This window comes from Neomonachus schauinslandi, chromosome 14 (genome assembly GCF_002201575.2).
Source record: "Neomonachus schauinslandi chromosome 14, ASM220157v2, whole genome shotgun sequence".
Classification (NCBI taxonomy): Eukaryota; Metazoa; Chordata; class Mammalia; order Carnivora; family Phocidae; genus Neomonachus; species Neomonachus schauinslandi.
In genome coordinates, this window is record NC_058416.1 from 47,159,053 (window position 1) to 47,176,616 (window position 17,564).

At 40.2% G+C, this 17,564-nt stretch overlaps 1 protein-coding gene across 1 annotated transcript in view; it reads right to left on the bottom strand.

The window, feature by feature from the left end:
• Positions 1-17,564, bottom strand: part of LOC110576941 (laminin subunit alpha-3-like) — a 188,260-nt gene that overhangs the window by 34,809 nt on the left and 135,887 nt on the right. Inside the window, exons 21-25 of the mRNA XM_021686192.1 lie at positions 16,986-17,128; positions 14,598-14,695; positions 13,948-14,101; positions 3,848-4,008; positions 562-670 (exon numbers count right to left, since the gene is read on the bottom strand). Of these exons, the coding sequence (XP_021541867.1) occupies positions 562-670; positions 3,848-4,008; positions 13,948-14,101; positions 14,598-14,695; positions 16,986-17,128 (665 nt within the window). The remainder of the gene's footprint in view (positions 1-561; positions 671-3,847; positions 4,009-13,947; positions 14,102-14,597; positions 14,696-16,985; positions 17,129-17,564) is intronic.

The window sequence follows — 17,564 nt, forward strand, 5'->3', positions numbered from 1 at the left end:
TTGGTTAAAAGGGAGGCATGAAGATATTTAATCTGCCAAACTTGGTATTTTTAACTCTTAATGGTATATACCTAATTAACTGAAAAATATACTTTTTGAGATAGAGTAACAATACTCTGGAAAAGAAATACTAGGTGATTGCAACCTTGAAAATTCTGAAGGAGTCTGCCAAGAAGCTAATAGACATAATAAAATAGTAAAATGGGCAAGAAAATAAATAGTAACTAATGGCATTTCTATACACCGGCATAAAAATAAACTAGGAACTATAATGACAAAAGAGATTTCACTCATAATAGTAACAATGAATAAACAATAATGAAATAGAGTTCTGTGAGATGTGTTCAAACTTAATGAGCAAACTCTACTGGGTGCTATAAAAAAAAGGCTCAAACAAGATAAGAGTTCTAGATGGGAAGAAAACACATCATTAAACTGGCAATTCTTCACAGCTTCATTTTATAGATGGAATACAAACCCAGTCAAAGTTTTCGTAAGTTTTAAAATATAGAGATATCACCAAAATTCTTCTAAAATTCAAAGGGCAAAGGAGAAGCATACCAGAAGGAACTGGGCCCTGTGCGCTTTGAGCCGAATGCCTGCATCTGCTAACAGCTCAAACACAGCGAGGCGACTCCTGCCATCAGTCACGACACTCCGGCAGAGGACACTGTGAGAGGAAAGAGTGTGCTTAGCCTGACTCCTCTTTGGTCTCCCTGACTCCGCGCCTCCCTGTGCGGTAGCTGATTGCTCTTCTGTTTCTCCTGTTTATAATCAGGTCACTGACAGTACGTTTTCCGGCACAATGAGTTTAAGAGAGATGCAGTCCACAATCAGTACAAGAAAAAGAACCTTCTGACTGGGGCACATCTCAGGGCTAAAGGCCTTGTTCACTTTTTCCACCCAGCTTTATGCAATACTTTGTCTAATCATTGGGAGAAAAAGCCCCCCCCGCCAGGGTCAATGATGTCTGATCTCCAAGACACAACCTTCTTGGAAATTTATCAATATTCTTGGTACCATCAATGATTAAAGTTGCCTATTGGCCTCAAAATGATCAATGATATACCACACCACGTCAGCACTGGGGCTGGCCTTACTCCAGTCATGAGAAACCAGAGTTTGCCATTGGAAGCTCAGTCTGCTCCTCCCATCCCTCCTTCCTTGTCGAACCAGTTGCGCTCCTTCCTTCCACCCCATCAGGTGAAATAGAGTTCAGAAAAAAAAAAAAAGAAAGAAATATGGAGTTCAGGAACGTTTAAAAGGCCACGGTTTGAAACCAAAGAATACACCCTAACCCATTAAGGAAGTATTTTTTGAGGAATGTTTCTGATTTCATATCCTGTAGCAACTTTTCTGTCTGTAAATATAATTTGGAAAATAGTTCGGAGGCAAACTAAAAGAAATGACCATCTCTGGGAAATATCTGAAATAATTTATGCAATGACTTTTTGGTAAGGATTAAAATGAGATAGTATATAAAGAGCCACAGTCAGAAACTCAAAGAACAGCTGTTTTCTTTTCCCTTTTGAGCACATGCGTGTGTGTGTGTGTGTGTGAAATTAAAATGCATTCCTTTTGGTTCAAGCATAATCCTGGGAGTTAAATATATTAGGTGATTGACTAAGATTTGGTTTTATCCATATCCTTTTAAAATTCTTACTAAGAATAGACTAATGGGGCGCCTGGGTGGCTCAGATGGTTAAGCGTCTGCCTTCGGCTCAGGTCATGATCTCAGGGTCCTGGGATCGAGTCCCGCATCGGGCTCCCTGCTCCTTGGGAGCCTGCTTCTCCCTCTGCCTTTCTCTCTCGCTCTGTCTCTCATGAATTAAAAAAAAAAAAAAATCTTTAAAAAAAAAAATTAAAAAAAAAAGAATAGACTAATGATAATAACTGGATTGATTTAATCATGAGTGAACATCTCTTACAGAAGGGCGATCAGATTTATCACAACACTGTTTTGAAAAGTGGTATTTTAATTAGCACCACTACTCTTCTGTTGGGATATTTTTTTAAATAACACCATTAGAACTCACTTGAGAAATGCTAAGAAAGGTTCAACCCTTAGCAGGAGAAGCTGCGATGTTGAAAGGGCCTGTCATTTGAAATAGGCTTTTATGTGTCAAATATTTTCCAAATGCACCACATTTTTGGACTACAGTACTTACAGCCTGTTCATTTTCACTTGTCCACATGACAGCCAAAGTAGAGAAGGAAGAAATATTTTAGACTAGTGAAACAGTATCACGGGACGTTCCTGGAAATAGTTAAATACAATAAAAGGGAGTCCTAGTCTAATACAACCCTGTCTTGGAATTCTAATGTCCCTGGTAAAGAAGAACTTGGTGCTGTCACTTCCAGAGCCAAAGTGATCTACAGAATACCGCACAGTTGTCTGCCCCAAAAGCCATTCAGACAGAGGTCATGAAACCAAGCTCATGGTTTATGGAATCCTGGAAGGGTGCCCTTTCTTTCTTTAGCTTTGAAACCACTCCTCTGCTTGGTCTAGATGTTCTCAGACTCTTCTGAGATGGGTCAGAGAGCCACCAGGGACATTAGGGGTGTTTCCTCCTGGGCCCTTAGCCATCGCCACCTTGTATCCTGTGGAGCAGGGATCAAGCGACATAATCTGGAAGGTGGAAAGAGTCAGACGGCTGAACCAGAGGGTGGACAGGGTCTGGAGAAGCCCTGCCCCAGCCCTGTGGCCAAGAGTCTCCAGGACTTGGGTGGTGAGGTGACCCACCCACCCGGGAGTGTACATTCCAGTGGTTGCTGATGTCATCCACAGATGAAACTAACATTTTTAGGTAATGAAAGAACATTCTGGGGCACTTTTTTGCCCCATTAAAAGTCCAAATGCAATTATATTCTTTGTTGTTTTTTTTTTAAATCATCACCCCAGAAAAAAGGGCTGATTAGATTTTTTTAAAGATTCTTAAAAGAAGCCCTCACAGTTTCCTTTTTAAGGTTGCTGAGAGCATGATGTTAACTCAATAACCATTTCATTAAGTCTCATAAAAGTTTCCATTCTAAACCCCTAAAAGTAACTCTTTTCATAAGTTCTTTTATTCTCAAAACAGGGAAAATGTCCAACTACTTCAGGTCATTCGGAGTTTGACAAAAAGTCATAGGCAAGTCGTGGTAACAAAATTGTTTAAGGCCTTGGCCAAGAACTGGGTGCGTTCACTGCAGTTCTCCACCTGCTGTCTAAAGAGACAGACTCCCAGTGCCATTTATTATACAATTAATTTCATGTTGAAAACACCCCTTGCACAGATTCTTTAATTAAAGCATATTCTGGACATTTGCATAGATCTTGACATAGTATACAAAGAAAACAATTTTTAATAAATCTTTGTCAAAGTTCTTGGAAGAGAGTTAACTGAATCAGGGTGAATTTTTAAATACAGCAATCAGGGTTAATTCTTTTTCACCTGATGATCATCAAACATTAAGTATTCCCAGTCTCCTAAGGGCGTGTTGTGAAGGCAGTTGTGACGGAGTCTTTTCTCCTTTCCCATGCGCCCATGTGCTCTACCCAGCATTTGAGGCAAGAGCACTGAGTTCCCTGAACGACCCAGGGCTGTGGTTGCTTCATGGGAATCTGAGCCAAAGTGGTGGGTGGAACACCCAGCTTTTCAAGAAAATGCAACATTTTCAAGATGTCCACAGAGAAGCCTTCCAATACTACACTGGGGGTGACACCCGAGAGCATAGTCTCCTGCTTGTTTTCAAGATCGGCCTCAAAAAGGACACAACTTCCCAATCCAGATAAAAACCAAAGTTCCCAAGGCTGACCTCCGGATTGTTCCAGTACAAAGGAATCCCCCATGACAGGACTGATTACCTGTACTTGCAGCTGTAGATGTTCACCTGGCCGACCAGAACAGACCCAGAGCTCTCCATGTGCACATCAACCACAGACAGCTGGTCTACCTCCGTGGCGTACTCGACCACGACCATGTAGTTACCGACCTGCGGGACCTGCAGCCGCAGGTGCAAGTCCACCTGTGAGAGAACCCAAGCACACGGATGTGAAATGTACTGGATGCATTTACATAGGCGACAGTGAAACCAGGGCTAAGCAGACACCAGGAAACAGTTTTATATGTTATCATAGTAAGGAACGTGGTCCTCTAGGTAGGAATGCCAGATAAAATACAGGATGTGCCATTAAATTTGAAATGCAGATAAGCAACACATAACTATTATTTATCTGCAATTCAAATTTAAATGGAGCATTCGTAGTTTTATTCTCTAAATCCGGCAATCCTAATTATAGGGGCTTCTACTCCTTTCACCCATATATTTTTCTTGTTTCTCAAGGCAAAAGACACTCTAAAACTTGAGGTAAAAAAGAATCTCCAGTGGGTGATAAGAGGAATAGAAGTATGCCTTGAGGCTCTTCTGCTATTCTTCAATTTAAAAAATGAACTTAAAATTTTGTGGATGCAGATAATGAGAAGTGATACATGCACCCCACTCCTGGGACAGTAACTAATAATAGTTTGGTTTCCATACTTCCAAACCATTGTCCATGTCTGAAAACACACACGCATGTACTTTTCCTTTTTTTTAAAGAAAACTGCTCATAATAAGCAATCATGGATGCTTTTGTGCCATCACGGCAGAGCTGAGTAGCTCCGACAGAGGCCATACGACTCTCAAAGCCAAAAATATTTACTATCTGGCCTCTTACCAAAAAAAAAAAAAAAAAAATGCCCACACGTGGTTAGGAGCTTGGAGTCTGGAATCAAACTGCTTCCAGCTGTGTGACTTTGAGCAAGTTACTTAATGTCTATACGCCTCCGTGTCCTCCAGTGTACGAATGAAGATAACAACAGTACCCACCTCTTAAAATTATTATGAGCATTACATGAATTAATATATGAAGAACTCTTAGAAATGTATTTGGCATGTCACAAACACTACATAAACACTACATACTATGATGATTATAATTGTGATTATTGCCTTTTGCCATGACTTGCTTTTTTTTACTCAACAATATTTTCGCTGTTCACAGCAGCACAAGCAGATAAACTTCATTTTCCTAATGGCTTCCTACCATTCCATATAGTATGAGCATAAAATGATTTAACTAATCCCCAACTGATGGACACTTAGGTTGTCCCTAATTTTCCCTGTAACATATAAAGCTATATGATGATATATATATATCATCATATATATGCATATATATATGCATATCCCTAGGCCAGTATTTCTGTAAGATTCCTAGAAGTAGAATTGCTGAGTCAAAGTATATTTGCATATTGAATGTCTGAGCCAATATTAGAACTACATTCTGTAGCAGTTTAACCCCCTTCAGTCTGTAAGCTCAGGCTCAGCCAAGCTTTACCACACTTAATTAAAATCCTCCTGCCCCTTGCCTTCAGGAAATTCACATTTACTGTTCTCTCCGCACAGCCCTGAGCCACACAACTAATATTTTCCACAGTGATTTTTCTATCACTTAAATAATAGAAAGACTTCCCTCAGGGATAAAAAAAAAAAAAAATGGATTATCCACACCACTTTTCCACTCCGTTACAGAGTGAAATACTGGTCCATGTGTGGAGGTTATTACCAGCATTTCTCCCCTGGGCATCTCCAAACAAGGGTTTGTCTGTCTTCACCCACCATAAAGCCCACACAGGCCAATGATGTATTCACTTTTCTCCCAGAAGTTATTATTGGCTGCCAGTTTTATCACAGCACTCTATTATAAATTTCTATTGTTCTTTCCACTCTGAGTCCTATAGATTGATTTTTTTGGAAGACTTGTAGGAAGGCTTTTGAATACATCTGTTGGTAAAAGTAGGTTTTGGGAAACTCAGATAAAAGACAAATCATGGCAAGTAGAAATTTTATTATTTGCTGTTTGTTATCAGTGATTTATCTTAGTAAAAGGAAACTTCATCAGAACCAGTGTCAAACTGGAAGGATCCTTCTGGTTTTATGGCATAGAACAGCCCTCATCTAGTTGTGAGTGTTTCAAATAAAGACATAAAATGTGGGCATATCAAATCTGATGCTTACACAAAGCTAAGAGGGATGGTGAACATATCTGATGTCAAAATGAGTCTTCAAAATGATTTGATCAACCTATACTTATTAAACACCTACCCTATGCCAGCTCACCTGATGGGCATACAATGGGAAACAATACAGACCTGGTCTCTATCCTCAGACAGACTTTAATCAAATACTTAGATAATTAGACCAACACACTGTAAAATTATATGTATGACAAATGTTCTGACTAGGTGCTCAGGGGGCTGCCTGAGCTGTTCAGGAAGACTAGGGAAGGGGGGAGACTTCCTGAAGAAACAACAACTTAATTGAGTCCTTGAGGACAAGGAACAGATAGCCAGGCCCCAAGGGGAGGGAGGAGCATTCAGGCAGAGGGAATATCCTGCAGTAGGAGGCTACCCTGTGACATACAGTGCTGTAGGGTAGCAGATATGTAAGTCCAAGAGACTGAAGGCAGGCCACAGTGGTGAGGAACAGAGAGCAAGAACTATGATAAAACTGGGAGGTAAGAGGGGTAGCCTTAGAGACCATTAAAATCTTCTGTCTCTATTCTAACAGCAATAAGATGTTATTGAAATTTTCCAATTATGTATGGATTAGGATGGGGTGAGAGGGTCAGTGATGATTAGATATTTCTATCAACATGAGTATGCCGACAATCGTATGGAGTCAAGATTGTGAGATGCAATGGGCAAGAGCCGGTGTGAATGAGCTAATTAAGAGGTTACTACAGAGATCCTTATGAAAGATGATCATATATTGGGCAAGAAAGATACATGGAGAGAAGTAGAGACATTTAAGAAAAGTTTGGGATGTAGATTCACAGATGGGTTGTCTTTGGTGAGGGAGGGAACAGAAGAAGTCGTGGATGACCCTAAGGATTCTGATTTATACAATCTGATGGATGGTGGCACCATTTACTTAGGTAGGGACACTGAAATGTAATTTGAGATCCCTCTGAGACACCTAAGAGGTAATGTCAGGAAGGAAGTTGGCTATGCTGTTCTGCATCTGAAAGGACAAGTATGACTAGACATACCAATTTGGTAGTTATCTATGTAGAGTTGGTATCTAACACAACAGGCACAGAGGAGGCTGCTTAGGCAGAGAATATAAGGTAAAAAGACAAAGGCTAAGACTGAGCCTGAACAAATTCCAATATTCAATGGCTAGACAGAGGTTAAGCCTGTAAATGATATTCTGAGGAAGAAGCCAGAGAGGTAGGAAGAGATCCAGACCACTCTTAAATTATGGAAAACAAAGTAAAAGAGTATTTTAAGATGTAAGGGGTATTCAACAAGTATTGAAAGCTGCTGAGAAGTTAAATAGATGAATAGGTGAGGAATGAAAAATATCCGCTGGATTTAGTGACAAGAACATCATTGGAAACCCTGGGAAAGAAAGAAAAGATAGGAAGGAAGGAAGGAAGAAGGAAGGAAGGAAAGAAGGAAGGAAGGAAGGGAGGGAGGGAGGGAGAGAGGGAAGATGGGAGGGTGAGAGGAAGCAAGCCAGCCAGACTGGTGTGGGTTGAGGTGTGAATGGAAGTGAAAGAATTAGAAATGGTATAGAATTATCTAATTCTTTGGAGAAGTTTGGTTGTGAAGGAGGGAAGCGTTATGGCTGAGGGACTGTGGGAAGGGAAAGGAGGGTTTTATTAAAAAAGAGGATAGAATTTAGCATCTTTAAAAGGTGACAGTGACTTCCAGGTCAGATGGCACAGTGAATTCACTTTTTTTGCACCCCTTCTGCTCCAAGAGATAGCAACTATGGATAAAATGTTTTAAAAGGAAAACAAAAAGGTATGTTTGAGATTAAAAGTGATGGAATATAAGTAAAAAAAAAAAAACTCAAAATGTATGGCGGCTGAAGTCAGGGGCCTGTTGTCCTCCAAGTCTGGAAGCACGCTGTTTTGGTCAGCAGTTCAGCTCATGCAGAGTAAAGAAAACTAGAGATGCCTCGTATGAGACAGTGGTCAGATCCAGGCTCATTTTTTTAAGACAAAGGTAAGTGTTCCCTCAAATCATGAAAAGCTGAAAAAGTTGCTGACAATCTGCCACTTAGATTTCAGCATTATAAGAAGCTGTAGAATTTGGGAATCAAATATCACAGATGTAGCCTCATGACCAAGAACTGATTTAAGCCACCCACTGACTCAGCATCTGAATCTGTGCTAATACTAATATCACAACAATAGAAGTGGCACATTTTAATGCCTGCCTCTGAGCTAATGGTCCAGAGGACTGGTAAGACATTGCAAAACTACGAGGCTGAGATGGGTATAAAGAAAAAGGGAGAGGATAAAAACCTTCCATTCAAAATAAGCCAATAAGCCTGCAAACAAGATAAGCCTCCAAAACACATAAAGAAATCTAATGTTAGAAACAGGCAACAATATCAGCAATCAGAAGATGAGTTTACTTCAGATGAAATGAATTTTATGGGACAGTCTGATAAAGACTTTAAAATGAATATACTGGTCCCTAACCTGAAATCTTCAAACTTGGAAAAGGAAATTATTTTGGATCTTGTTTGGTGGCAAAACCTAATCTCACCTAACCAATTATCACTTGGTGGCAAAATCTGACTTGAATTAAGTCCATGTACACAGTCTTCATGTATTTCTCTTGGAGTACCTACTCATGCTTTTCATTGGGGAAATATTAACATGTTTGGTTATAGGGTGTTGGCCAGGACCCCAGTGGAGATGGTGTGTGTGTGTGTGTGCGCACAGAATCTTAAAAATTCTGAATTCTGAAACATACCTGTCTCCAAGGACATTAAGAAACTCAAAAATATAAATGAAAGAGGAATGTCTTTAAAAAGTAAATATAGTTATGAAACTAAATTGACAAAAAAACCAAACAAGGAAAAGTAAATATGAGTAAAAGCCAATTAGAAATCTTTGAGATTAACAGTATAAATTAAACTGAATCAATAGGCTAGATAAAATCTAGACTGGAGATAGTGAAATATTCATGCATTCTAAGGAAGTCTTGAGGAATTCACCCACAAAGTAGCACAAAGATCCAAAGAGATATAAAAATATGAAACAGTAGTTTGGAGATTGATTGTGAGGTTCCAACATTCATCCAGTCTGATTTCCAGAAAAGAAGAATGTAAGGAATGGCAGCAAAATTATATTTGAAGTGATAACATAATGAGAATTTCCCAGGGTGAAAGATATGAATCTTCATTCTGAAAGTGTACCTGAGGATTAAATAGATAAATAAAAATAAATCTATACCTAAGCATATCATAATGAAACATTAGAATGTCACAAATAGAAGTCCATCTTAGGATTTCTGGTTAAACATAATGGATTAAACACTTATATTTACTGATCTTCCCTCTCAGAACTCTGCAAAAATTAGAGTCAGTTTTTTTAAAATCATAAACCCACAAAGAAGAGAATAGGGAAGAGGAATAAAAACCCAACAGACCAGAGAAATCAACAAAATTTTGGAAGCTGGAAAGCAGATGAATGTCAACTAATTAGACCAGAGAAAGCTGAAACCTAAGTGTCTGTATGAGCAGAGCTGGGGTGAGGGTTGGAAGAAAAGATTGAAGAAATCTCCCAAAGCATAAAACAAGATCAAGAGATTGTAAATACTGATTAAAGATAAAGAAATAAATTATCAAAGAAATAACTCAAGAAAGTTTCCCAGAATGATGGATAGAAGTTTCCAGGCTAAAAGGCTGAGAGCCCAGCACACTGGCCAAAACATTATCTATATCAAGGCACATCCTTGTGAAATTTCAGAACACAAGAAATAAAGAAATGACCTCAAAAGCTTTGAGAAAGGAAAACCAGATTGCAGTCAAAGCACTGGGAACCACAATGTAACTTCTCAAGAACAGGACTTGAAGCTAGAAGTCAATGAGGAAACATTATCAAATTCTGGGGAGAAATGATTTCTAATCTAAAATCCTATATCTAACCAAGTAAAAAATCAAGATTGAGAGTAGAATAAAGATAGTTTCAGATATGCAAGTTCTCAACAACAACAAAAAGTAGCTCCTATGTGACCTTTCACAGGAAACCTCTGGAGGATATAATCTACCAAAATGAGGAAGGAAAAAAAAAAAAAAGGAAGTTCCAATAGTCAGAAAAAAGGAGATTCAATACAACGAAGGTTAAAAAGAGAATATTTAAGGGTGCCTGGGTGGCTCAGTTGGTTAAGCGACTGCCTTCAGCTCAGGTCATGATCCTGGAGTCCCCGGATCGAGTCCCGCATCGGGCTCCCTGCTCGGCAGGGAGTCTGCTTCTCCCTCTGACCCTCCTCCCTCTCATGCTCTCTGTCTCTCATTCTCTCTCTCTCAAATAAATAAATAAAATCTTTAAAAAAAAAAAAAAGAGAATATTTAAGATGGTGGGTGTGGTGATGAAAAATTTCAGGAAATGGCTGTACCTCAAGCCCAGAGACTATATTCCAGGGTAAAGAAGAGAGATGAGGGCGCCTGGGTGGCTCAGTTGGTTAAGCGACTGCCTTCGGCTCAGGTCATGATCCTGGAGTCCCTGGATCGAGTCCCGCATGGGGCTCCCTGCTCGGCAGGGGGTCTGCTTCTCCCTCTGACCCTCCCCCCTCTCATGTGCTCTCTCTCTCATTCTCTCTGTCAAATAAAATAAATAAAATCTTTAAAAAAAAAAAAAAAAAAGAAGAGAGATGAAAGATTCCAGGAGAGATATCTCCATGAAGAAATGGAGAAGAGAAAAAAGAAGAAAGGAAAGGAGAAGAGAGGGAGGGATGGTATGTGGTGTATTTGAATTAAGATGAAACTTACAATCTATCTGAAAGTCTGGGGAAAGGGTAAAAATAAAATTTCTAGACAACAACAAGTTGGAGATTGGTTTACAACTGGTAAATAAGAATTCTAAAGTCTGCTTTGTGTAAAAGAAGAGATCAGAATTACTGAATAACTTTAGACTTTTCTGGAAAATATATACTTAAGAGCATATGTTAAAATATTAAGGGTAACCACTAAAATATCAGAAAACAATCTATACCTATCAAACAAGGAAAAGATAGAGAAAACTGTCTCAATCAAACAGAAGTAAGGGCACCTGGCTGGCTCAGTTGGTAGAGCATGCTACCCTTGATCTCAGGTTCATCAGTTCAAGCCCCATGTTGGGCCTACAGCTTACTTCAAAAAAAAAAAAACAAAAACACAACAACAACAACAAAAAACAGAAGTAGGAAAATTAGTTTTAAGAAGGTAAATTAAAAGCTAGTAATCATTGGATGATGGGCGTTAAGGAGGGCACTTGATGGAATGAGCACTGGGTGTTGCATGCAACTGATGAATCACTAAATTCTACCTCTGAAACTAATAATATAGTATATGTTAATTAAATTGAATTTTAAAAAGCTAATAAAATAAATAAGATGATAAAAATAAGTCCAAATATGTCTGAAATCACAATAAATATAAATGGATTAAAATCACATTGTAAAACAGAGATAAAATTGAAATATAAAAAAAATATACCTATAAATTTGTTTACGAGAGACAGAGGCTTCCCTGGTGTACAACAGTGTGATCTGACTTTAAAAGATGAGCTGTCTCTTTCTCAGAAATGATCTTTCTCTTTCTCAGAAAGAATAAAGAAGGGAAACTCAGGTGGCAGTAAGTGCCAGAGCTAAGAGTTAACAAAGAAATGGCACCAGAGCAGCCTTCACGGTATGTGTGTGAGACAAAGAACTATAAGTAAACAAAGGAGGCCATTTAATAGAAGGAGAGGTAAACAGGCAAACACATGGAGAGAAGGGAAGGCTTCTGTGAGAGCCAGGTAGCTCCGTCCCTCGAAGATTCCTAGGAGACCTGAATGTACTCAGTTCCTGCCCTTGAAATCCTGCCAGACCTCCCTGTATCCTAGAAAAGGAAAAACTGTTCTTATGAGCTAGACTTAGTGGGTTGCTCTTTCAGCCCATGGTGCTGACTAGAACACATACTAGCAGCATGGCTAATGGTTACTAAGTGATCACTTGATCACAACAAGAGCCCCTCATGGATCATTTATTTAATAGTACCCACGAGGTAGCTACTTTTGTATACCCCCATTTATATATCCCCATTTTGTATACTAGTAAATTCAGACCTGGAGAGATTTTACAGCTAGTTACTGATGACCCAAGACATGAAGGCAGGCAGTTTCACTCCAGAACTATCTTGACCATCACACCACACATGGTTTCCAGAGGAGGGATTACTCTGCATTGCTCCAGGTGGCTAATGATGACCAAAAGTTAGTCTACCTCTAGATGAAGTGACTCCTCCATTGATTTAAGTATTCAATAGAGGCTAAATGAATGTTTAATAAGGATAATTTAGAAAGGATTCCTAAACAGGAAGGGAAATCAAATGATTTCTAAGACCTCTTCTAAAGCATTAGTCTTTGAATTTTAGCACAATGATCTATTATAGTACTGTCCAATAGAACTTTCTGTGGTAGCAAAAAAAAAAAATCCTATAATCTGAGTTTTCCAATAAGGTAGCCACTAGACATATGTGCTTATTGAGCACTTGAAATGTGGCTAGTGCAATTGAGGAACTGGATGTTTAGCTCTACTTAGCTTTAATTAATTTAAATTTATATATAGGCACTGGGCTAGTCACTGCTGTACTAGACAGCACAAGTCTGTAAGTATTTAGATAAAATGGTAAAACAGACTGTTAAATGAAACTGGACAGCCCAGGGCTTAGTTTTATGCATCATGCAAATATGGCCCTGCCCAACACCTCAATGCTGTGGCTCTGGGCTAAATCAGAGGCAAGGACACTTCCTGATGAGTCATCAGCATCATTTCCTGGAGGTTGGCCCTTCTCAACAGCACCTCCCTGCTATCTGGGGAACACACACACATGTGTGTGTGCATATTTATGTATGTATATGCATATGTGTGTATGTACACAGCATGGGTTGGGAGGGACACAGAAGACTGTTAGAATGGAGTGGAAATGAGATCATTTGTTTTTCTTTATGCATATCTGTATTGCTTCACTTGTTACAACAAGTATACATATATATTTTTTTGCAAAACAAAAACTCAAAAAAAAAAAAATGAAATGAGGACTAAAGAAATATCCTTAAAATCCTATAATAGCTACCCTGGAAATGTTAGTAATATAGTTTACAAAAAGGTACACATCTAAATATTCAGTGAGAATTAATACCATATATGTTATCAGTCTACACATTTAATCATGAACATTGGACTCGAAGGTACAAACAGAGAATGCTGTAAAAAGTCAGGAATGGAAATATAGTAAAGGAAGTTTTTTTTTCAGTGTCTTTTTTTTTTTTGAGGTGTTGCACTGTGTGTTCTTAGTGTTGATATACAGGATTTCTAACCCAAATCTTAAATCAGTAGAGTCTTAGATTGTTTTGAGGCTTACAAAACTCAGGGAAGAAAAGCAACGCCCAAACCTGTAGTAACCTGTCCTCTAAGCTACGAGGGAGGTGCATTGGGATGCAGCAGTTCCAGATTCTGAGCTCCAAGAAATCAGCCCTTACAAACTGCTTAGCCTGAGGGGCTGAACAGTCGGTGAGCATTGCATCCTTTTAGGGTAAGCTGTGTAGTTTCTGGAGGCCATTTAGAAAGATCTTGCCCCAAATCAGGTAGGGCAAGACACACCCTTGTAAGTCTAGGGAATAAAAAGGAGAGGCTTCTGTGATTGCCCACATTCCCTGCCCTGTCTAGAAAGTGCTCAAAGATGAACCTTACTATGCTCCCTGTGGCGTGGCGCCCAGCCACAACCTGGATCAGAGAACTCAGTACACCTGTAATTAACACCTCTGAGAAATTCTTCCAGGTTCCCCTGAATTTGAGAAGCAACTGCGGCCAAGGGTTTTCAGCAGACACAGACAGGGAGGTAGTAATAGCTTTGACAGTAAATAAAACGCTGCCCCACCTCTCTCCCACTGAGGTCCGCCAGGACTGGGTGTGCGGTGGTGGGCTGCCTCACTGCCAAGGGTCTTGGCTCCCCGTCAAGCAGGAAGTGTCTGGCCTCACAAGCCAGGGCACAGGGGAATCGGGTCACTGGCAAATGCTGGTAAAGCAAGCAACTTCAACAACAACAACAACAAAGTACAACAGTTACAACTGAGAACAAAACACAACATCAAAGTGCAATCCCCAAAGGACTCTTTCCATTCCATTCACTCCTCACTCCTTCAGCAAACTCCTACCATGTGCCTACTGGAGGAATCGGGTAGTAAACTGTCATCGGCATGAAGAATAAGAAAAGGAAAGGTCCATAAACCCAGATTCTATGTTAAGCCCTTCCCCTCAGCAGATGCACAACCTTGAGGGTATTACTTGGTCAAGCATCAGCATTTCCACATACTAGGGGGTGGACGTCACTCTAAATGCCAACCACAGGGTGCGAAGTGCTCTGTGATTCTTGTATATAAGACAGTTGATGGCCTCAGAGAAAGACCACAATTAAATAATTATCCAACGCATCTTGCTGCAGTTGTGATGCTGAGGCCTCTCTCAAATCCTTGCACCAAAGGTTCCTAATTCAGAGGACCCCAATGACGCCCCGCTGCCCATACTAACTTCTCTTGGGGAGGTCCTGAGTCGGCACATGGCTGGGTGACTGGCAGCTGCAGGGAGGGGGCCTCATAGTAGTCTCTGGGAAGCAGCACCAGGTAGTCCTAGGAAATGAAGACCAAGAGGACAATTATTCAGATGATGGTGGCCTTTCTTGAGTAATAAAACAGTCAAGCATGCCAGCTCGGTTACTAATAACCAGGTGAAGCTCGCCAAGTTAAACTCTCCCCAGCAGCTGCTTTGTTCTGCCCCCTGACTCACCAAAACACACAAAGCAACTTGTCCCAGGTGGGCTCCAAGCATCGGAGATAAGGATCTCAAGGTGGACGCTTTTGTATTCACAACTCGGGGAAATTTTACCCTCCCTTCTGGATTGTGTATAAATTAAAAAATAAACAAAGATAATAAACTATCAGCTGATAATCTGGTCCTTTGAAATACCGGTTGCTTTCATCACCACACATCAGAACTCTGAATTGTGGGTCGGGCATTTCAGTTTTATTATTCCCACACCAAAGCAACGCTCGCCTGGCATGGTATAAAAAACGATGTTTTGTGATTCTGGTGAATCACAGGCTGAGACTGGCTGACTGCCTGTCCTAGGAGACGAGCGGAAGAATGTGTTCCACGGAGTGTGCCAAATGAAGCCCACAGCGTAAATCCAGCTAAACAGCTCTTCAGGAAAGAGCAGAGCTCCAGGTTTCTGAGACGCTGATAGTTTGACAGCTTCAGAAGAATGTTGGCACCACTGGCTGTGTGTGGAGGGAAGGAGGGGGGATGTCTGCTACAACTGTGCAGAGACTCATACACCGGCCATAAGGCTTTTTCTCTTGTCAGGGCCCTTAATTTGTCTATAATGGAGAAGAAGAGAAATGCATAGAGAGGAAAAGTAGCAGATGGTGGCCCAGGGGGCTCCGTGGTCTACCACGGGGGTCTCACTACCTCAGTGGGCTTTAATTTAACAGTGGTTATTGTTCTCTTACTGAGTTTCCTTAGGTTGGGACCATAGCTCCTCATTGGTTTATGGTCCCATAGATCTTAGAACAGTAAAGGTTGATAGTAGGTGTTCAATAAAATGTCTCTAGAGAAAACGGGATCATAACATGGAAGCATATATATGAGTCGCTATACAACTGCACTAAATGTCATCAAGCATCTTCCATGCCTGTGGAGTAACATAATGACCTTCTTCCCATTAATCCAACTTTGTACCCATTATTGGCACCAGTGGGATTTTCCTTGTCCTCATTTCTAATGTCTATGAAAAATTCTAAAATTTTTGTAAAGCAGCAAAGCTTGCTACCAAGAAGATGCAAGAAAAAGAGGGACTGGATCAATAGCATAAACTGTCACATTATCCTCATAAGATCCCAGATTTGGAAAGGACCTATCTGGATAGACATTGTCCCTATTACAAGGAAGAGGCAACTGAGGCAGGCTTGGAGTTAAAGAACTTGCCTAAGATTTGCTAACATAGCCAATCAAAAGGATTGTGCCAGAAGGAAAGGCTTACTGTTTTCCACTCTGGCCAAAACCAAGCTTTCGCCAAAGACTTCATTTTCAGAAGACTTTGTATAAGATATCAATATCTCAGATAGCAGTTTTCATCTCTTAATTCCCCATGGTTTCTCTGGCTATTCTATTAGTGTGCAGGGACAGAGCTTTGCCCCTGATGCAGGATTCTTTGTCCAAGATCATCTGTGTGGAGACTACTGCCTACGTTTGAGGTAGAAGGAGGGAATGTCAGAGAAGCACGGGCTCTCCCTTCCCTTTCCGCCGCCACCAACTTCACTGATAGTAGGATCTGCTCTTCTCGTAGCTTCTGCTGATTCATTCTGCACAATTCCCAGAAGGGCTGATTTTCGAAGATGTCCTTCTGATTCATAATGAAAAATCCCAAAGAAGCTTTTGAAGGGTGAGGACATATGCACATTAAGGTTTTGCATTTATTCTGATATCTTTGAGTCATTATGAGTTATGGTTGGTCTGGTTTTTTTGTCTGGGATGAGCTGGCTGAAGAATACAAAAGATATTTTAGGGGCGCCTGGGTGGCTCAGTCAGTTAAGCGTCTGCCTTCAGCTCAGGTCATGAACCTGAGGTCCTGGGATTGAGCCCTGCCTCGGGGTCCCTGCTCAGCAGGAAGCTTGTTTCTCACTCCCCCACCCCCTTGTGCTCTTTCTCGCTCTCTCTCTCTCAAATAAATACTTTAAAAAAAAAGACATTTTAAGTTGGCTTCTCTGTCATTTGAGGGCAAATGTCACCATAGTTTCTTATGTCTAAAAGGGAGCTGCCTGTGATTTTGATATCTTATGGTCACTGTGGGTCACTGTGGGTGGGACCATGCTAAGCAGGGGGAAGAATCCCACAGAACTCTCCACGCAGGAGGTCTCTTACCAGAAGGACTCCCTCTGATTTGATACAAGCAATCCATGTCCCTGGTGCAATCGAAAATGGGTCTGCCAAACCATATCTGGGGACGGCGACAAAGGCTGGCTCCTTACTTGGCGGGAAGATGACTTCTTGGCTTTGAGCAGCACCTATCAGAAATAAAAAAAGAACTGCCTAAGGCACTTGTCCTAGCAGTCACTCTTAGGATTTTGGATATTCAGTTTTAAACATTCAATTTACATCTGAAAAAGTTCAGGGTGGTTACTCATCATACTTACTGATCAGATTTATTTATTTTATATTTTTTAATTGTATGCTTGCATCGCATATGTGTAAAACAGACCAGAAAGATATTGATGTTAGCCGTGATTATGTATCCTGGGATTGTGAGTACTTCTTAAATTTGTTAAGTGATTAAGTATATTAATACATGTAAACTGCCTAGAGAAGTTCATTGCACATAGTAAGCGTTCAATTCATTACATTTGATATTAAATTATTTTATTCTTTTAATTTCTATTGAAGAACATGTGTTCGTTCTGACATAAGAAAAAGTTTTGGTTTTCTGTTTGTTTGTTTTCAGGA